Source organism: Lissotriton vulgaris, chromosome 1_1 (assembly GCF_964263255.1).
Source record: "Lissotriton vulgaris chromosome 1_1, aLisVul1.2, whole genome shotgun sequence".
Taxonomy (NCBI): Eukaryota; Metazoa; Chordata; class Amphibia; order Caudata; family Salamandridae; genus Lissotriton; species Lissotriton vulgaris.
In genome coordinates this window covers 2008797270-2008819597 of record NC_141685.1, presented here as the reverse complement: position 1 = coordinate 2008819597, position 22328 = coordinate 2008797270, and the positions used below count along the sequence as shown (strand labels likewise).

Below are 22328 nucleotides of genomic sequence, written 5' to 3'. Positions count from 1 at the left end.
GCGTTTAAAATATTATGTCTATGATAACTCAGAATCAATTGGGAACCCTACCCACGTACAATCTAGTACCCAATCCGGCTTTCTGTATTCTGTCGATTTGTCTCTGACAGCAAACAGCGCCTCCATTTTTTTAGTCACATGAGGGTCATAAAACAATAGTTCCCTTCATCTTTAACTATACGTCCGGAGATGCTTAGAGAATACATAGCTACAGCGTTCTTTGACTTTTCTGTTATATAGAGATCTCGCGAGAACAACGATGCAGACTCTGCATGTTCTTTCACTTCGAAAAGTGATATAACGGAGTACAGCTGGCATACGCTCCTGGTGATTGGCCAATAGGACTCCTATGCAAAATGAACACTTCACTACAAAGATGCAAATGAGCGGCCACACCCACGGCGCCCCGCCCACTGTGAAAAGTGTCACGTTTACATTGTGCATCCTGCTCAGCAGTGAGTCGAACAAAGGGTTACAGTCTATGGTAGCACCATGTCCTCCAGGTAAGCCGCTTATTATTTAGCAGTCTTCAAAAGTTGTATGGATAGTTGTATGAGAGATTTCGTTTTATCGAGCTTGAACATTGTTGCCCGCACAGTTAATGCGTGCACCCGCGGCTACTGGGTAAACAGATGCTACGCTGAGCGGCACGCGCTTTGTGAGCGCTGTCGTGCGTGGGTAGATTCAGTGCAGCAGGCGAGGTTTCCCCTGATTAAACCTTATAGGGTGGTGGGGGGGGGGGGGGGGGGTTCTTGCAGGGCGGAGTATTAGGTCAGCCCTCTTCTCTCGCTCCTAACTTCTAGTAGAGGTGCCCCGGCGTAAATTAGCAGCTCCCCTCGCCATGTGATCTCCACAGCCAGGGCAGACACCTTAAAAGTTCATACTCGACTTCAATTATTAGTGTCGGGAGCCGTATAGACTATAGAGACGTGAATGTAAAACCAGGATTTACATTCCGGAACTAAATCTCGCGCTCATAGTTGTTGTCTTCGATATTCCTGTGCAGGGGGCATACGAGAGTGGCTGCTACACAGAGAAACACACACATTGGTCAAACAACCCCATCAGGGCTTTGTAAATGTGTTTTAGCGCTATTGGGAAGTACTGTTTTTGCACACCATCTACAAAGTGTGTGCGAGGGAGAGCGTGCGGATTAATTTTGTTTGCCTATTTTGTAATGTTGGCAAATGAACACCCGATAAAGGAGTCTTTTGACATTTAAAAGTCCTACGTTGTGTTGCTCCGAGAGAGCATATTGGCAGATGTTAGTCGTGTGCACTATGATGATGCTATTCTGTCTGTAAGGAATTGTGTGACATGGAGTGGATTTGTTAATGGAATTGTGGCATGGCTTACAGTCAAATTATGTGGATAGTAATTATGTGGTATTGAATGTACTGGAATTATGTGTAGTGGGATTGTGTCACATCGAGTGTAATTATGTGGAATGGTATTTTGTATTGCGGAGTTATGTATAGTGGAGTTATGCTGATTGGAAATATGTTGGGTGGTTTGGAATGTACCTATGCAGATTGTTGCTTTGTGACATAGAGTGGTTGTATATGGGGTGTATTTATGTGGTAGTGAGTAGAGTATAATTATGTAGAGTTGAATCATGTTGCGTTGATTGTTATTAAGTAGGGTTCAATTATGTTGGGTGGTGTTGAATTGTGTGGTGTTTAATTGTGGTGTGGAATTGTGTGGTGTTGTGTTGCACACTAAACATCCAGGTACGCTGCACAGAATGGGAAGCTTTAGTTCAACCTACAGAAAAATGGATATTAAACATTCATCAAGAAATAAAAAAATTAAGAGCTGGCTCTTGCCTAAAACAAACAGGTTAGCTGCCCCATGTTATTATGGCTCGTGAGTTATGGTACATTTATTTGGAACTCCTAATCTTTTATTACATTTTTTTTAAGTAAACGAGGCATTTTTCAATATGAATTAAACCCAAAGATTGCGAGATGAAACCGAAGTGTCTGATTTTACAGGAGACAGTCTTCTTCTCTGCTCATCTTGCTATCTCTGAAAAGACCACCCCCCACCCCAATTGACTTAACCATCATGTGCAATTGAATTTCGGAGACGCTGCCAGAGTGGTTAGCACTCCTTTTAGGAGAGACTCTTCTTTGTATCAGTCAGTCCACCCCCGCTGGTAGGGTAAGGAGATAAGTGCTGCTGCTTCTGAGAACGCCCTCCCATCTTTTACCTTGTTACAAATGAGTTCTCCTAGGTAGCCTTAAAAAGAGAACTCCTTGTTTTAGGAAACTTTACAAATCTTCATCACTTTACTTATATATGCAGTCTAAGATAATGACAGACTTTAAACACATAGTTTAAATAGGAGGAACCAGGAGCTCCTGGATCCTCTTATTTAATCTATTCGTATGCACAGCGGGTCGGCCGTGGGACCTATTATTGTTAATCGGAGATAGTCAGTTGACTCCTCGAGTGGCTTTAGTGATCAACAACACTTCCGCTAGATCATCTCCCTCCCCTCCCTCCCTCCCAACCCAACCCCCCCTTGGGTGCCCCACCTGGCACCATGGAGAATAAACAAGGTCTACGTTTTGATGACGACCTGGTAACATAAATCCTGAGAACACTATCAATCCTGGACACAGATGGCTTGATAGCAGTCAGGAGTAATGCAAGAGATTGGAATTCCATCCGATCCATGAAAAACCAGCTGGTAAAGATCTTAATACACGGAGCAATTATGACCGAATACCTTAAAGCATGGGTACTCACAAACTTTCTCTCAGGGGCCACATTTACAGTGTGGTATGTGGCCGAGGGCCGCACCGGTGGGGGCGTGGTCAGTGAGAGAGGGGGCGGGGCTAGAGCCCAAAAACAACCTGTGACGATGAGGTTGAACACAGGCCCCTGCAGCAGATGTCTTCGTCCACTGAGCCACCAGACCCAGCATACACCCTCTCCCTCCCTCCCTCTCTTTCTCTACCTCCCTCCCTCTTTCTGTCTCTCTCCCTACCTCTCTCTGTCTCCCTCACTCTCTGTATCCCTCACTCCCTTTGTCTCCCTCCCTCTGTCTCCTTCCCCCTCTCTGTCTTTCTCCCTCTCTCCCTCTCCCTCCCTCTCTTTGTCTCCCTCCCTCTCTTTGTCTCCCTCCCTCTCTTTGTCTCCCTCCCTCTCTCCATATCCCTTCTTCGCTCCCTCTCTTTCTCTCCCTCCCTCTCTCCATCTCCCTCCCTCTCTTTCTCTCCTCCCTCTCTCCGGCTCCATCCCTCCCTCTGTTTCTCTCCCTCCCTTTTTCTGTCTCCCTCCCTCCCTCTGTCTCCCTCCCTCCCCCTCTTTCTCTCTCTCCCTCCCTCTCTCTGTCTCCCTCCTTCTCTCTGGCTCCCTCCCTCACTCTCTGTGGCTCCCTCCCTCTCTCTCTTCCTTCTCTCTCTTCCTCCTCTCTCTCCCTCCCTCCCTCTCTCTCCCTCCCTCTCTTTCCATCCCTCTCTTTTCATCCCTCCCTCTCGCTTTCCGTCTCCCTCTCTCCGTCTCCCTCCCTCTCTCCGTCTACCTTCCTCCCTTTCTCTCCCTCCCTCCATCTCCCTCCTTCCTGCTCTCCCTCCCTCTCTCCGTCTCCATCCCTCCCTCCCTCTCTCTTTCTCTCCCTCTCTCTCTGTCCCTCCCTCCCTCTCTATCTCCCTCACTCCGTCACTCTCTCTGCCTCCCTCACTCTCTCTCCGTCTCCCTCCCTCTCTCCGTCTCCCTCCCTCTCTCTCCCTCTCTCCGTCTCCCTCTCTCTCTGTCTCCCTCTCTCTGTTTCCCTCCCTTTCTCTCTCTGTCTCCCCCTCTCTCTGTCTCTGTCTTCCTCCATCTCTCTCTCCCTCCTTCTCACCTTCTGTCTCCCTCTCTTTCCCTCCCCCCCTTTGTCTCCCTCCTTCTGTCTGTCTCACTCTGTCTCCCTGACTCTCCCTCTCTCTCCCTCCCCTGACTCCCCCTCTGTCTCCCTCCCTCTTCCACCACTGACTCTCCCTCTCTCTCCCTCCCTCGCCCCCTCTCGCCCTCTCTCTCCCTCCCTCGCCCTCCCTCGCCCTCCACTGACTCTCCCTCTCTCTCCCTCCCCAAAGCCGCAGATGCTTCCCAAGGCCCGGCTCCAGCCATGCGCTGGGTGTAAAGTGAAGCTTTGCCCACTGTTAAAAGTAGACTGTGAAGGACAGCCCTGCCTTCAGCCAGGGGCAAGCAAGCCCATGTCTGTGACCATTAGAAACCTGCGTGCCAGGTCAAAGCCCTGAAGGAAATATATGTGCCACATACAGGCGTGCAACGCCCATTGAGTTCAAAGGCCTAGCTCCCCCCCCCCCCCACCCCACCACACCACCACTGTGTGGCAGCCCTGATGAGACAGCTTGCCTGGCACGGCACACAGCCGCACCGGAGCACTTCACAGGTCTTTAAAAGACCATTAAATTGTTAATGAGGCTTTGTTCCGTTTCACCTCTTCTGAGGCCTCTGCAGCTCCCCCCCCCCGACACCCCCCCCTCCAGAGCAGAGCCTCTCCGAGTCCAGGATGCATCAGCGGCCTTTACAGACACTCTTGAAAACATTTTTTTTTAAACTGGTACCTGTCTGCAAGGTCCGCAGGCCGCCAAGGAAGGCTTGCTGGGCCGCTGGCGGCCCACGGGCCGTACTATGAGTACCCCTGCCTTAAAGTGAATATAGCTCCAATGGGACTGATTGTGACCAGTGTCCCCCCACATATTCCTGGAAGATACACAATTCAAGGAAGAATGGTTCCTGGTGGCGTGGAAATGCACCAGGGACTGGTTAATCTTAATAATCAAGGTGGTCAAATAACTAGTAGATGATCTAGCAATAATGATTACTGTTACAGAGAGTGCATTGAAACCCAGCATTATGATTTCAACCTTTAATAGTAGGTTGGCTGAAATAAATAACGAAACATTGGAAAACATGGAGTACCTTATGAAACAAAAGATAACAAAACTACAAAAAGATTTAAAGAAGTTCAGTAAGGAGAAAGTTTATGCTTACCAGAAAGATGATTTCCAATCTTCAAACGAAGATCCATGGGGAGATGGCAGAGATTGAAAATGTCAATTTCCCATTGACATCAACTTTAAAATCCTAGTTTTTGACTGAATTTACAAGATAACGACAAATTCTCAACTATTTGGCCAAACTTAAACTCCTAAAGGTCCTCACAAATACCAACCTTCATTACGCCTGTTTTATATGGATTTAACTTCATCCAATTGCTGCCTTTCACATCCAGCAGCAGTTTTTTTAACAGGGCAGTCCTGGCTAGTTAGCAATTCAACAAGATATAATCTAAAGCATTGGTGGTGGTGAGGTAGTATTTTAAGAAAAGCAAATGCTTTTTGGTCTAAACGGGATTTCTAATCTACATCTGAAAAAGCTCTTAGATCTATGTACCATTACAATTCTTTACATTCGGTATAGAAACTGAGTTTATCTCAAAGAAATAATGATCTTGAATGCTCACTTTCACAAACACATGACCTCCTTGATGCTCAGCCTGCAAAGCGTCTTTTGCTGTTTTTTTACTTTTTAGTACTTGTGGCGGTTCAGAAGGAGGGACTCGACACTAGAGCAGGGTAAATGGGGTTTTATTTTTATAAAGGGCTTTTTCTTCCTCTTGGTGAGTCTCTCTCAAGCTAGGGCTGCCGGGTCCATGGTGTCGTAAGAGCGCAGGGTCTTCGTGGACTGGTCCGCCTTGTCTCCGTCTCTGGGGATTCCGGTTCTCTCTCTCTTCTCGGGTTACATCGCCACATGCGGGAGAGGAAAAGAGAGGGCTTTTAGCACTTGGTGTTCCTGCTGTAACGTACCCCCAGGGGAGTGAGGACACCAGTGGTTTGTGCGCTGTACAGAGTACTTGTGCTCAGGACTGGTGAGGGACGATACAGTGAGGATAGGAGGTAGGGGGGCGTTTTGGGAACAAACAGATAGGGAGGTGAGTACGATATTTACACTAATTACACGGCGTTGCCACGCAGCCCCAGCCAACCCGAAATACGTTGACGCACCTGAGTGAGCCACACTCCTCCTTGAGTGTGGCTGGGCGGTGGTTGGTATCGTTGGCCTCCAGGTACAGCTACTCCCGATCTCCGCTTCTCCTCAATCTCCTCGCTCGATCCTCCTCCGTCCTCCGTAGTCACCGTTCGCTCTCCTCTCTTCTTCCAGGTGTCGGGACACACCTCTCCTTCCTCTTCCGGCTTCTTGTCCACTCCTTGCGATGCCACGTCATCAGGGGGCGTGTCTTTGTTCTTCCAGCTGCTTGCTCTGCACTGTAACGCGTCATAGGGGTTTGTCTCTTCCTTTGCATACCCCGCCTCGTTAAAGGAACAGTCCCCACTTCGCATGGGTTGTTGGTGCCACCACGCTTCGGACTCCGTCTCCCAGGCGTCCTGAAGCGGTGAGAGAGAGGAGGTGTAAGGAACTTCGGTCTTCCACCAGTCCTCATTGGTGGTGTCCCCCGCCTCCCCGTTACACTACTGCAACATCATGTGAGTGAACTTTAGATGGCCTGTTGTTAGGACTGACTGACAAGTCATTATCTATAATGATTTTTACAGACATATCTCCCCATGTTAATGGACTGCAGCTTGCTTTATGGCATGACCAGATTGAAGTTAATTATTCAAGAACTTTTATAGTTTCTTGGTAGTTTTGAGATGAATAACGATAAGGCCAGTTTTTCCAGTAAAAAATAGATTGTTTATTTAAGCATTGTTGCAAAACAATGTCAGTTTCATGGTAATTAAATAAAAATTCTAACAATAATGGTTCTGCCCAGGTACATAGAATGTAGAGTAGGGGGTAAGTGTTTTTTTCACAGGACATATAGCTTTTTGTTGCGTTTTGTCCCTTTAACAAGTAAAATAGTTTTTAAAAAATGCCACACTCCTGTACCTCAAGTAAAATTGTTAAAAAACAAAAATCCACACTCCTGTTCCTTCAGGTTTATGTAGGGTTTATATAATGTATAATTAATTGACTCATCATCTTTTGCTATCTTGTTCCAGGGGAGTATCCAAACCAGATCCCACTGGTTTGGTCAAAAATACACTCACATTTAACATGGGAAACTGCCAACAGTACCACATGCATACACACATTCACTCTGGGTGTCATTTCAGGGTCCTGGCATTACATTCAAGTGGAACTTCACATGAGTAACGCTAGTATGCCCCATGCTCTTCCGAAAACACGAAAATTGTGGGGTATGCTGCCACCACTTCTTAATCTATATGTCACCGGATAGAGACAGCAGTCTCCTGTCAGCTCAATGGTATGCTTGGTGAGCCATTCAAGTCAACAGAACCATGCTCTGGGTCTCAACTTACGGGATAACCTATGTTATGTTATGTTATGTTATGTTATATTATACTGCATTTCTAAAGCGCACCGCTACTCAGAATATCCCGGCGCTGCTACCCTGAACCCCTACCACCAGCTGAACAGGAAGAGCCTCTAAGAGAATGGGCTCAGAACAGTAGAGTTTTTAGGTTCTTTTTGAAGATAACCGGATCCGAAATCCTCCTGAGACCAAGAGGAAGCTCATTCCAGGCTAGGCCAGCCCTACGGGTGAAAGAGCAGCCACCTAGGCTCTGGCGTGAAAAGCGCGGGTTCTGGATAAGGAGTTGGTCCGAGGACAGCAAAGTCCTGGAAGGAATGTAGAAAGAAAAGCGCTTTTGCAGATGTAGTGGACCCAATCCATACAAGGCCCGATGGACAATGGCCAGCATTTTAAATTTCAAACGGGCTCAACTGGGAGCCAATGAAGGTGGCGGAGATGGACCCACACGCTCTGCCTGGAAGAAAGACCCAGAAGGAGACAAGCAGCCGCATTTTGGACTACCTGTAATTTTTTTATCAGAAAGCCTGGATATCCCACTAAGAGCGCATTGGAGTAATCCAGCCGAGAGAGGATCAATGCCCGGACTGCTGTTTCTTCTGCCTCCACAGGCAGAAGGGGGAGGAATTTACGCAGGGTTTTAAGTATGCCAAAACAGGTCCCTGTAAGTTTTTTGACATGCGTCGCAAAATTCAGATTTTCCTCAAACCAGACCCCCAAGTTTTTTGCCTTGTCTGATTGGGGAGGTGGAAAGTCCGAGGGCCACATCTCGTTCTGAAACCCGCAGGAAACGCTCCAAACAGGAGCACCTCCGACTTCTCCTCATTGCACTTGAGTTGTGCATTGGCCAACCAACGAAACACCGCGGAAAGACAGCGCTGACCTGTGTTGACAGAGTCCTCGCCCCTTCTCCAGGTAAACAATAACTGCGTGTCGTCCGCTTAGGCCATCACTCTAGCCCCCAGTGACTCCGCCAGGTAAACCAGGGGAGTCATAAAGATTTTAAACAAAAGGGGGCTAAGGGAAGAGCCCTGCGGGACACCAGTGGAGAGAGGGGACGGGGATGAGGCAAACGGGGGAGCCAGACTTGCTGTGACCTATCCTCCAAAAAGGATTGCAGCCAGCTCCACGCCGTACCCGCAATGCCGATGTCAGTAAGTCAATCAAGGAGGGTAGAGTGGGGAACCGTGTCGAATGCCGCCGAGAGATCCAGCATCACCAGAGCTGCTCTCCCGCCGGCATCCAAACAGTCCCTGATAGCCTCAGCCACCTCCAGCAGTGCCGACTCTGTGCTATGGGCGGCCCGAAACCCCGATTGCGCAGGATGTAGTGCGCCCGACTTCGTCACAAAGTTGGTTAACTGCAAAGTGACCGCCTTTTCGCAAACCTTGGCCAAACTAGGCAAAAGAGAGATGGGTCTGTAATTACCGGGAAGCGAGGGGTCAAGGTTGGGCTTCTTAAGTAATGGAAGTAAGAGAGCCTGCTTCCAAGCGAGCGGAACGTGTGCCTCGCGAAGCGACTGGTTGATCAGAATATTGACTTCCGAATTAACCTTGTCGGCTAGATCAGCCAGCAGCCGAGCCGCGCAAGGATCGTTGGGGGAACCAGATTTCAACGCCCCAAGGATTTTGCGAGAGGCCAAGAGGTCAATGGAGCAAAAGGCAGAGAAGGAGTGATCTGGGTCCTTCGCCGCACTCAGCCCCCGCTGGGGCCAGGGAGGCGTCAGGTTTTTTGGAAAAGAGTCTTGGATATCCCTGATTTTCTCCCTAAAGTGATTGGACAGAGTATTTGCCCAGATGACTGAGGGCGTAGCCACTATATCCTGTGCACGGGGCGCCACAAAACTCTGCACAATGGCAAAGATTTCCTTCGCATTATTATAGTTAGCCCTATCAATGCGCACGGCAAAATGGGTGCTTTTTGCCAAGGAGATGCCTGAATAGTACAGTTTCTGTTTGTCCCTAAGAGCCTGTTTGGCCATAGGACAATAGCTGCTGGCCCTCCATATTCTCTCCAAGACCTCACAAGAGTGTTTGAGATCCCTCAATTCTGCGATGAACCAAGGCTTGGAGGGGGTTTCTCTCCCCAACTTACGGGGGCCAGGGGCCGAGAGGCCCATGACAGCATCACTAATCCAATTCGAAAACATCGTAACATTCTCGGATAGGGTGCTCCCAAGGATCGGGCGCGAAGCCACCAACTTAGCACTTAAGAGCACAGTATCAATCTTTCTGACCTTCGGGGCACGGTGGCGGGTTGGTGGTTGGCGTTCTTGCAAGGCCGTCCACGAGAAGAATACTGGGAAGTGGTCTGACCATGTAACCGGGAGGGTTTTTTTAATCAAAACCGGAAATTTTGAACAAATAAGGTCCAGAGTATGGCCCCCCTTAAGGGTTGGAGCACTCACCCACTGGGAGAGCATAGCTAACTGGAGAATATCCCGGAAAACAGCGGCGTCCGAAGACCCTGCCGAGTCCAGATGTAGATTAAGGTCGCCCAACAGAAGGAAGTTGGAAAACCTTAGGGCTCTCTCCGCTATGGTGTCACCGCAAGTGTCCAAAAAGGCTCCCGCAGGACCCGGAGGGCGGTATAGTAAAGAGCCACCCAAGGTGAAATGGGTCAACAGTTGCAGGCTGAAATCCAAAGCCTCACAACCTACCCAATTAGTGGATGCGTCCCCCTGAAGGACCCAACATTCTCTATATAATATGGCAATCCCCCCCCCTCTCCCCAATGGGTGGTCAAACCAATGTATTTTGTACCCAGGGTGGGTGGCCAGAGTAACTATAGGATTAAAGAATGCATCTAATCAGGTCTCTGTAACAAATAGGAGATCAAGGTCAGAGTCCAAGATCAAATCGGAAATGTCAGTATGGTGCAGTTTAAGAGATCTGGAATTAATGAGGCAAGCTTTAAAAGTGGCCAGAAGGCGAGAATTGATGCACCGAGCCTCCGACCGATCCTGAATGGTAGGAAGAAAGCTACAATCTGGACAAGCTAGAGCACTCATCGGGTCAGCGGTAGACATGGGATAGGTGGCACAGCGTGGGCTTCGCAGGGACCTGAGTACCGAGCTGGAGTACTGGATTCGCGATCCAATAAGGTGAATGGGATTTAAACCGGCAGCATGGCTCACCCTGCCTTAGCGCTGACGGGCTTGCCTTAGGCGCGCCCACTGCGCGAGCGGCCAAGGCACATTGAAATAGGGAGTGGCCAGAGCCGGGGGAATCGAGCAACAACTGGACCGCTGACCGCTGACCGCGGATAGCACGAGTCAGGTCCAAGATGGCCGCTACCCGGCCGGAATTGGTGTCCGGAGTGGAGTGAGGCAAAAGGGAGACGAGCCCCGAGCAGGAACACAACAGCGCCAGGTAAATGCAGTAAATACAATATTAATAATAGCCCTCACAAAGCCCCTAAAAAATCAAATCAAAATTCAGGCACTCCCCCCATAACCCCCCCCCCCTCACCTCCCGTCCACCCCCACCCCCACATTCCCTTCCAAGCGCTCCCCCCACAAATTCCCTCAAGCACACAGAAAAAGAAAACAAACACGGAGGGCAAGTTTAAAACAAATCGAGGCACTAGCAATAGAGGTAAGGAGCTCACAGTAGCAGCGTTCTAACAGAATCGGCCCCTCTAAATGGGTTTTCCCAGGGCCGGGGAATCGAGCAACAACTGGACCGCTGACCGCGGATAGCGCAAGTCAGGTCCAAGATGGCCGCTACCCGGCCGGAATTGGTGTCCGGAGTGGAGCGAGGCAAAAGGGAGACGAGCCCCGAGAAGGAACACGATAGCGCCCTATGCGCTAGCATGCACATATGATGTTTCTAGATGCTGGGCCAAAAAAAGTATACCTGAAAAAGATACCAGATATCATTCAGCTGGTTTACTCAGGGTAGTGGATGCATGTCTGTGTTACCATGCAGTGGATACTCTTTTCCCAACAGCTTCTCAAAGGTCAAACTTTTTGCTTAAAACCTAGAAACTAGGAAATAAAATATTCCTACTTCACATCTTATTTGGATTCCTTGGCACCTCTAAGCAATGGGCACTATAGGCAATGTATTATGTACCATATATTTAGAGATGGACCTGTTACTCCCCCGCCTCAGATGTTCACTTAAACAGGCCTTTTTAGATACCCCATTGCTTAAAACACTCTGTGTAAGCATGATGATAGGACCCCAACTCTTCCGCCCGCCCCATTTAAGAATATGGGTGCTTAAATCCTAATTTTTACATAACAAAATCTAATTGAGCTAGTGCAGCACCAAGTTAGTTGAGGCTTTGGGTGTTAAGACCCCTAATCAAATCCCTGCCTTAGATCCTCTCACCCTAATGGCTTTATGTGCAAACGGTGCCGGCGTTTAAGTTTAGGGATTCCCAATGTTGATGTTTTTGTAAATCCTATCCTTAGTCCATCTGTGTCATAGTTATTACATATCCTCTTTTTATTGTTTCTATATTGATTAGTGCTTTCTTGAAAAGGGAACTCTACCTTTTTGTTTATATATGAGTGTTGCGTGGGTAAGGGACTAGCACAGACCCCAATTCGGGGCAAAGAGGTTTTTATTGCTTTTCACAAAGTTTTCCGTCTTGTTGTCAGACTTTCTGGGGAATGTCTTACTAAGTCTGCCTTGTGGTAAGGGCTCAGTTCTCTCCCGGTTTCTCTTCTCACTTGTACCCTTCTGGACGGCTTCCCACAGACTCCGGGTCCATGCGGTAGGAAACATAAAGAAAGGGAGAAAATTGTGAGCTTCCTTTTCCCTCTGTTTAAAGTGCAAGGGAGGGTAGTGAGGGTACACCTGAACACACGTGGTACACTCGTAATCAGGTTCCGTTAAGCGACGTGCTCAAGTGGATGTGCCCAAAAACAAAGCAAGCAAAAAGAAATCAAAGGAAAAGAAGTCGAGGACGCGCTCCAGAACTACGGGGGTGCTCTGTCCCGCCTCCCCACCCAGTCCGCGAAGCGTTTGCGTACCTGCACAAGCCACGCTCCTCCAGGATCGTGGCTGGGTGGCTTGTGGGGTCGTTGGCCTCCTGGCTCCTCCAGACGTCCTCGGTTCCCGGTCTCCGCGTCTGCTTCTTTCTTCTCGGATCTGACGTCTCCAAACAGCACCACCGTCTCGCCTTCCATCACGTCTCCCTTTTCGGTGTTGGGTTACACCTCCCTCTGGGATTCCCTCTGAGTTAAGGATGCGTAGGAGGGAATGTTGAGGAGCAGAGTCACGTCCTTCGGGATTACCCATTCGTAGATGTTTCCCTCCAGCAAGTCGTCTAGGCAGAACGGGCTTCCGGTCTCAGTAGTCCATGGGCCCTGTCGGGGAGAAACGAAAGCTACAGAGGGAGATTTAGTGATCCACCAGTCCTCGTTGTCTGTGCCTTTCATCTTAGGTAAGCCCGTCATGTCACAATGAGGCCATGGACCAAGGTATAAATATTACATGGCCTTAAATATTTAACCATTATATATAGATGCCAATTAGAAATGTTTTTGGGAACCAGTTGGAACCAGTGGTTAAATAAGGAGATTGGATATCTAAACAGGCAGCAATATGAGTGAGTGACGAGATTCTATGAAGTGCAACTCAATTTTTGCAAGTCTAGCATTGATTTTAGCAGAATAGATCCTCGCCAAAACTGGTTAGATGGTTTATCATAGAGGTCCATGGAAGCTAAGATTTCCTGTACCTTGTTGGCCTGACTATTGTCGACTGGTCACTGGCATAGAATGGCCACTGTCTTGCTCCATTATGGTGGATTCCAGTATAAGGGGGCAGCAGGGCGCATCTAATCTCCTCAACCAATGAAGGACTAGCAGTCACTAACTATCCTGCCGAACTGGAAGCATAGAAATTAGTATAGGCCTCCCAGGAGAGATAATCTAAATGTAGATAATGATAATTACGCACTTATATAGCGCACGACTACCCGGAGGCATCTCGGCGCTTGTACGAATACCGCAGAGGAACCCTTCCTGACCTTTCCCTGTGAGGAGCCCACTCTTGGGCACCCCCAAAGTGAAGTCAGGCATCCTCAGCGTTGTTTGGGCAGTTGTAGAGATTAAGCAAGCTATTGCCCAGAGGTGCAGATTGGGGCTCATGATCAGAATAGGCACCGAGGCGAGAATGATCATGTCTGAGGAAATTGAGTCCAAGACCCGCCGAGGCGGGAATTGAACCCTGATCCCGGGAAGACTACTGAATCAGGGTCTGCCGCGCTAACCATTGAGCCACACTTTTCTACAAGTCTTTAAGTTACTACCCTGTAGATCTTTTTCATGGGTGATACCAGTCTTGATGTCTCGTTCGCAAAATAAAGCAGGTGAGGGAAGAACGAATGAAAGCTTCTGTTAAAAGATTTTTTTGGGTCAAGTTTATTTTAATTCGCCTTTGATGTACATTTAGTAGCAGCTTTTTAGAGTATAGTCAACTAAGCCAAATTGAGGTTGAGCTTTCACATATAACAGCACCCAAGGCGTTTCCCTGTTTGGTATATAGAAATACAGGTACAGTTTCACATAATGTAATGGCGGTGAGTATAGTATGTAAAGGAAACGTACACATTCAACCCGTCTCTTCTTTTGCGACGAGTTTCACATTAAACCCTTCCAACATGGAAGGTTACCCTGCAAATGAACGAAGAACTTTCCCCCGCCACCCCCAGCCAACAAAGAAAGTAAATGGTGGTGGTGACAGGTGTGTAGTGCATTTTACATTCTTGTCCTGTGGAAGATTTTTCACATGATCTTGCTTGTGTAATGCCGACCCTCTCTAGGAGTCCCTACAGGAGTGTTTCTGTGGATTTTATCTTGTGTCCATGGATCCATGATCTAGAACTGGAAGAGATGCATGTCTCTGACTGAGGGTGGGTAAACTGCCAGAGGAAGCCCCTGTGTAAGATAGGAGACTAGAGCCCCCCATTTGTTCTCACATTTTTTATAATCGTCCCTGAAGATATCTGTCATTCTCTCTAGACATAGTATTTTCCAGAGTCGAGACAGCCCCATAGAAAGGGTGAGGGCCGCTTTCTTCTTCCAGGCCGCAGCAATTGCCGTTTTGGCCGCCCCTAGACATGATCACAAAATGGGCTTGTCCTTTCTGGTTTGATGTTCCAGGTGGGGGTGGTCCCTAATACCCAGGAGCACTCTCTCTATAGAGGTTGGTATGGGTTTTCCCAGCATGTTTTTGATGTGTGCGCGTATCTCTTCCCAGAAGGGTTTGATTGCGGAACAGGCCCACCATATATGTTGAAAATCGCAGAGGAAACCGCAGCCTCTCCAGCACATATCTGAGGTATTCGTAAATATCCTTTTAAGTTTGGTTGGGTGAAGATACCAATTCAGTAGAGTTTTTCAGTGAGCTCAAGGCCGGGTTGAAGTGTATCGGTGTGTATGGTGAGGGGAACGTGGTCCATTCCTCTCCCCGGTTATTGAGTCCCATACCTTCAGGGTAGTGCATGTGGGAGTGCTAATGTATGTGTTGGCTGGTCTATCCTCTTTGGGCTTCCATATAAGGTCCCAGACCGTCCTCCCTTCAATAGCCCTATCCATGTGCAGCCAATGCTTCTCCGATTCCCTTTTGGACCATTCCGCTACTATGCTGAGTTGCTCAGCCTTGTAATATAGGCCGAAATCAGGTAGCCCTACCCCTCCCACATCTCTCGGTCGTCTTAAAATGTGAAACGGTAGATGTGCCCTTCCGCCTTGCTAGACAAAGCGAGTGGTTAGGGATCTGATTTTAGGAAGGAGGTCACTAAAAGTGGGTGTATTCCCGTAGTCTACCTGCCTCAGCCTCTGTGATCGTGAGATTAAGAATAAAGGATTTGCCCAGGTTAATTTTAAAGCCGCCACTTTCTGGCCAATTCTGCTTGTAGTGCAGGTAGTGAGAGCGAAGGCTCAGTGGGAGATATAAGGATATCATCCACAAAAAGTGATATTTTGTGGTTATCTCCCCCACAGGGAATCCCCTTTACCTCCTGGTTGTCCTGGATATACATCGCCAGTGGTTCAATGCTTAGAGCAGACAGGGGTGACCATGGGCACCCCTTCTTGCCCCTATGGTAAGGAGAAAAGGAGCAGACACGTCTAATTAACCTGTACTCTAGCTCGGGTTGAGTATAATTAGCCCTGATCATATTGATGAATTAATCTGCGAAGCCAAAGTGTTTAAGCGTATTAAAAAGGAACGCCCGATCCACCCTATCAAAAGCCTTTTTGGGATCCAGCCCCGCGAGAACCGCCGGTATCTTGCGCTTGGTCGCCTTCTCGATTGGATGTATTGTCCGTCGAATGTTGTTGTGGGTGTGCCTGCCTTTTAAGAAGCCTGACTGATCAGGGTGGATTAGTTTTGGGTTCAGTTTGTTTAGCCGTTCTGCCAATATAGCCGAGTAGAGGTTCGCACCTAAATTTAAAAGCGCAATAGGTCGGTAGGAGGTGTGGAGGTGTTCCTTTTTCCCCCGGTTTTGGGATCCCTGTTGTTACTGCCCCAGCCATCGAAGGGGTCACCCATACATCTTCTGCCATTTTGTTGAAGAGTTGGGTAAGGTGTGGGATGATCTCAGCTGCGAAGGTCTTATAAAAATGCGCTGTTAGACCATAAGGACCTGTCGCTTTGTTAGGTTTGAGGAAACTAATTGCTGCACACACCTTCCTGTGATATGGCTGCTGTGAGGATTTCGTTGCGGACCTGACGGACCTTAGGGAAATTCAGAGTCTGGAGGTGTCTCTTTTGTGTTTCAGTATCCCGTTTCTCCCCCGTGTATAAATGTTCGTAAAATGCCCCGAATAATTCTGCCTTTCCTGTGTCAGTGGACACTAACCTGCCCTCTCTGTCCTGTATACTTCGATGTATTCCTTTTCCCTTTTTTCCTTTAATTGTCTCACCAGGTGTCTGCCTATTTTGTTTCCCTACTTGTAGGATATCTTGCGCAGCCACAATAAGGTGTATTATGCTCTATTGTTGTAAATCGCTTTAAGTTTTCCTCTGTGCACGGTAAGTTTGCGTTGTGATACCCTGGTTGGTGTGGCCTTATGTCCTTTCTCCGTCCGCTCCAGTTCCGCCTCTAGGCTTACTCTCTCTTTGGTTCTCTGCCTGTTGAGGGTGGCATTGAGCTCTAGACAGTTACCCCTTGTGACCGATTTGACTGTGTCCCAATTATTGAAGGCTTGGGGTAGGGGAAGCCAGGAAGTTGCTCCAGCTAAGACAAATTGTGAACGGGCTTTGATCAGAGATCAAAAGCAGATTTTTTTTTGCCTCCTGAAGGGAGCCCAGCAGGCTCTGGCTAATAAAAACATAGTCAAGCCTGGAGTTTGTGCGGTGGACATGTGGAGAAAAAAAGTGTAATCTGCTCGTGGTGTAGAATGTGAGCCAGGCATCTCTGAGACCAAGATCATGTATTGTCTGTTGTGGGGAAGGAGCTCGTCTGTGATCTGTGAGGGTGTGTACTATTTAGTTCAGCTTGCCAGGTGAGGTTGAAATGACTTTAGAGGATTGTCGGTCCCTCCGCAAACTCTCCCACCTGGTTTAAGAGAGTAGTCAAAAAGGCGGGCTGGCCCACGTTGGGTGCATAAGCTGCCACAAAGGTGCAGAGTTTCCCCCTTAGTATGCCCTTCACCATGATCATCCGGCCCTCCTTATCTGATTGAACGGCCTCTGGCTGGAATTTAGTCAAGCTATGGAAAAGTAGCGCCACCCCGCGTTGCTTGTTAAATGCTGAAGATGTAGAGATAAGGGGATATTGTTTATGACAAAGTCTCAGCTCTTCAGCCCTTTTTAAGTGTCTCCTGAAGAGCTACAATGTCGAAATGGTGATCTGTAATGTATTTCCAAATTTTTTGACGCTTAAGTGGAGAATTCAACCCCTTAATTTTCCAAGAAGCTACGATGATCACCATGGCCTCATGTTCCTCTCCCTCCCCATCCTCCCAAATCCAGGCACTGCACATGCATTCCCATGTCTCTGATTGTTAGTTCTTGCTCTCCCCTGGCTCGTCCCTCCCATAGGATTCCCATAGCCTTGAATGTGCACCTTAAAGATGTAACTTGTTAGCCACCACCATCCCCCCGAATCCCCCCCCCCCCAACAAAAAAGTAAAGAAAAACCCCAACAATACCAACATTGATGGTTGTCGAATGGCTGCTAAAATTCCTCCTGTGGGAGTTGTCACCCGTCTGGGCATGTTGGTGGAGGACTTGGCCGGAGTCCCTATCCACGCCCGTCCCAGCTGCACCAAATGTTCGGCCAACTGATGATCAGATAAGAGTAGACCAAGACCTCCGACGACTTGTGTTGGAGTGTTGGCCTCCGTTCCCTGGAAGTTCATTGTCCTTACAAGTTAGACCTCTCTAGTAGGATTGTTGCTCCTCTGGCATCTGTTTTCTGGAGCACGTCTTTTTGTAATGTTCGATCATTTATGGGCTGCTCTCTTGCTTGTGTTCCAATGTGGGTTTTTTCGTGCTGCCTTGTTCCATCCTCTTTAACTCCTCTTGAGAGTTCCCAGCCTCGATAAGGGGTAAGCCCAACAGTCTCAGAGCTTCTTCTAGTTCAGTGACGTGCCGCGTCTTATTAAGTTCAAAGCTCGATCTGAATGGGTATGTCCACCTGTATTTGACATGGCCTTCACGTACCTTTGAAGTAATGGATCTAAATAGTTGCCGCCTCGCCAGAATTGCGGGCACCAGATATTGGTAGACGTTGCACTTAAACCCCTGGAAGGAAATGTCATTCTTTTTCCGGGCCAACTGCAGCACAGCTTCCTTTACTTTAAAGGAGTGGAACTTCGCCAGGATATCTCTTGTCCGTTGTCGTTCAGCAGTTGCCGGCCCCCCTACCCGGTGCGCGCTCTCCAATTTAATCTTGAGTTGCCGTGGGCTGAGGATTTCCGCGAAGAGACCCTCTGGGAAGGCCTCCCGATCAGGCCATTTTGCCCCTTCCTCTAGTCCTGGACCCGAATGTTATCTCTCCGTGCTCTGTTTTCGAAGTCTTCTGATTTCAGATGCGCTAGCTGTAGTTGGCACTGGAGATCTTGCATCTTGTCGTGTGCATCCGCCGTCTGTTTGTCCAGCTCTTGAGACTGAGATTTGAGATCCAGTACTCTCGTGCCCTCTGAGTCCACATCTTGCTGAAGCGTGGCAATGCGCGAATTAAAGTCTGTGTTGAGGTGCTCTATGGAGGCTTCAATGTCCTGATTGAGCTGGGCGCGCAGTTCCGTCTTGAATTCTCGCAGAGACGCCTTTAAGTCTTCCTTCGTGAGGGCCAGGCCCGGACTGGCCGTTGAGGGCACCGGGCAATTCCCCGGTGGGCCGCATGGTTGGGGGCCGGTTTTGGGCCCCTGGGGCCGTTTTTGTTACAGGGCCGTTATGCTGCAAAAACGGCCCTGTAACAAAAACGGCTGAAAACCGGCCCTGTCACAGAGTGCGATTGCACCTCTCCCCCCTCCCCTCTCCTCCCGGAGGTGGGGAGGGAGGCCGGCCGAGCACTTTGCCAGGGCCGGTTCAGGCTCCCAGTTCGGCCCTGGTGAGGGCCATGTTGTCCGCGGCCTTGTTGTGGTGTCTGTCTTTCCTCCCCCGGGGTGAAGAAGTTAGATAACTTATTCGTCGCCTTCTTAGGCGGCATGGTTGCGGACACAGTATCTTTCTGGCGACTGCGTTTGTCGTGATGATCGTGGAGAGTGTTTGCTGTCCTCCTCCCCAGAATGCCCAGTGCCTGTAGTTGTTAAAAGATTTTACCTGCTAGAGGAGAACATTCTAAAAAAAACACCCAGAGGTTAGTAGCATACTTTAGGAAGAAGGGCTGGTCTGATAACTTCCTTTTTATCTGCAGGGATTCAGTGGTGAATGAAACTAACATTGAATTTGTACATCCCTGTATTGTTACATCCCACCGAAGAGGGCAATATTGCCCATTGCAAACCACTCCAGCACTTCGGGCCTCGAACAAGGGAACTTGAGTATTATGATCACACCCCTTAGGGGCTTGAAACTCCCTGTGGCTCTGAGCAACCCCCTTCTCCTGCAGCTCCCATAGTCAGTGAATGACAGCTGTGGCCAGAGTTTTGCAGCTGCTTTGAATGATTCCTGCAGCAACTGTCACTCAGTGAGAGCAGTAACTACAGAAGGTGGGAGAGCAAAACCTCCACAGTCCCTTTCTCTCCTTTGCCCAGCCAAACTTCTTAGTCCCTTCAATTTGGCAGGCTAACAATAGAGGCAGGGGCTGCAGAAGCCTCCCACTGCATAACAATAATGATGAAAACCAAGGCACGTGGGAGGAGGTTTTCCCTCCCTTCACATTACCGCAATCTCCAGCTCCGCTGTAAAACTCCACAGATGCTGAGAAGAGGGAAAACGGATATTCTAGGTCATGCATTGGAATGTGGACTGCAGGAGTATATACTAGAGTTTATAGTTTGCCAAGGGGACTATTGCTTTTAGGAGTGCCCAGTAGTCTGATGTGACACTTCAATTCAACAGAAACTATAAGGTTCTTAATTCAGCGTGGCCAAGGAAGTCCGATCCTTTATATTTAGAGCTCTAATCTGTAGACAACACAACACAACACGGGAGGTTAATGCATCTCCTGAGACAGATCAATGTCAATCTTGTATTTTACAGTCCGATTCTGTGCTTCACAGAATAACACTGTGCTTCAAACCTATGGCAACCAGACTTCTTTTGAACCTGTTTGGTATCAATTTGTATAGTTGAGGTGTTTTGGCTTGCAAAATATTGGGTTCGTTTGTGTAATACATCCCAATATAATTTTTGCGGACTTCAACAGATCATTTCTGCTGTATGGTATACCCAACAATCTCAGACATGATGCAAGTATTAATTTATGAGATTGTAATTTCAATGCACCTTCCTTCCCATGTCAGAGGCTGAAATAAGTGTTCATTCCATAGGGGCTGAACAGGACATCCTCTTTCTTCACTTCTCATCCATACTTCTCACCCCGCGAGTTAGTGCATCTCAGTGAAATATCGTAAGCTTTTCCAGACCCACCCCTGTGCTGTAGCCCATTCACCTAATGCCTTAAACAGAGAAGTCTGAAATGACAGCACATCCTTGGGAGCAGGACACCACATAAAGAGCCAGCCAGACGCATAAGTTGCATGTCCTTGAGTACACAAAACGTGCAGTGCATGATAGTGGTAAGTGTTTTTAATTGCTGCTTAAACACCAAACAAAAAAAGTTACTTTTTAATTGACCGCGTAAGGGATACATTTTGTAAAACCATTTACTTGAGTAATTGGAAATTTCCAAACAGTCTCTGAAAACCTGACCTGAATATAGAGGGTCAAGATTGTTCTCTAGCTTTCTTCAAAACAATTTGTCTGTGTATTTAGGTATGAATAATAATTCCTTACTCATCTCCCCGTGTTGTTGATACACTCTAGGAATCCAGGGGAAAAGGCCCTGTAGGGGAGACCATACTACTTCCTGTCTGAATATAAACTCAATGGAAGTATGGCCCAAAATGGCGAAGAAGGGGGAAGAAATTAAAATCCCCGGATGTGTTGTAGTGAAGGTACCGGATACAGAGTATGCTCTGTTCATGGGAGAAGACCTCTTTTAGGACAAGAACCCTCACTCACCCAAAGGAGACATGCTTCATCATAGGGTTCCCTCCTCACACCAGGGCCGCAAGGTCACTGATGTGGGCTACAACTCTTCTGGGCTTGAAGAGGAGCTGAGGTGTTTTAAGGAAGGGACCTTAGATAGGGGTGGCGAAGGCGATGTTTAATACCTCTCTCCTTAACTACATCACAGTTTGAGGATTTTTCTTTCTTCCCCCTTCTTCCTCATTTTGAGGCGTACTTTTAGTGAGTTTATATTATCTCCCTGTGAGGAAGGCACGACATTCTGAACCGAGGCAACATACTGCGCCTATTATCTTACATAACCTCATTGGCAGACATAACGACTACAGACCTTGACTCAATAGAATTCATTAACTGCGGGGACTTTAAGGCAGGCGGAAAAACAAGAGCAACCTGGTCCTCTTCAACAATAGCATATAAAATCAGGGGTGTGGAATTTATTAAGATATCTACTTGTCCGTGGGGCAAGTTGCTTCATAAATCTACATGTCCTGTAACTAAATCCACTTGTCCCTTTGGTGCCATGTGGTTCGGCGACAAATTATGGCAGCAATCTCATTATATAAGAGCTCTTATATAGCCTTTCTGATTATGCCAGGGCTCATACCATAGTAGTTTTTGAATACTAGCAATTCCTTTATGTTGCCACGTTTCTGCGGATCTACATACTGGGACTGAAGGTAGTGGTAAGCAATAGTTCCAGGGTTGGAATTCCCTTTAAGTCTGTGAAAATCTACTGACTTGCATGTTTTAAGGGTTTTCAACAACTCTTCTCTAATCTTTTCCCATACTGAGAAATGTTGGAAATTTACTCCTGACAAAGGCAGACGTAAACCTTCTTCCAGAGTTGGGAAAAAAGTGGTTGATGGGAAAATGACCATGCAAACACTCTGGTTTTCGCATGAGCAAATCTACACATGCTCAAATATTTTCCAGGAGTTCATTTCTTTCCCTACTTCTATAAATTCTTGTAAATTCACGAAAGCCATTTTTCCAACATTAATATTTTTGCGAAATACTAGCATGCATCAACACATTTTACTAAATGATGCTGCAAAGAAACGGTACCTGAAATTTCACAGTAGTTTAGCAAAATGTTTTTCTACTTTTTATTTTTTTAGGAACATTTTATATTGAAAGCAAAGAGTCATTAATCTTGCATTCAAGCTTCTGCAAATATTTGCATCTAATCCTAGAGCATTCTGGGAGCATTATGCATAGCCTCATATTGCTAAACTTTGAAACCGTGAGTACACATTTTTATACCTTAACCACTGTCAGTAGTGCAGTCAGAACTTACATTTACTTAGAGCCCTCAACCTAATAATAAAGGCTTTCAAGTTTGAACAGCATTAACGTAGGCATACAAA

The 22328-nt window shown here is 47.7% G+C and overlaps 1 protein-coding gene across 1 annotated transcript in view; it reads left to right on the top strand.

The window, feature by feature from the left end:
• The first annotated feature begins 281 nt into the window (after positions 1-281).
• The window catches only part of LOC147751531 (poly(U)-specific endoribonuclease-like), a 270495-nt gene continuing 248448 nt past the window's right edge, over positions 282-22328 (top strand). The window contains exon 1 of the mRNA XM_086933372.1: positions 282-503. Coding sequence (XP_086789498.1) covers positions 493-503 — 11 coding nt within the window. The 5' untranslated portion in view covers positions 282-492. The remainder of the gene's footprint in view (positions 504-22328) is intronic.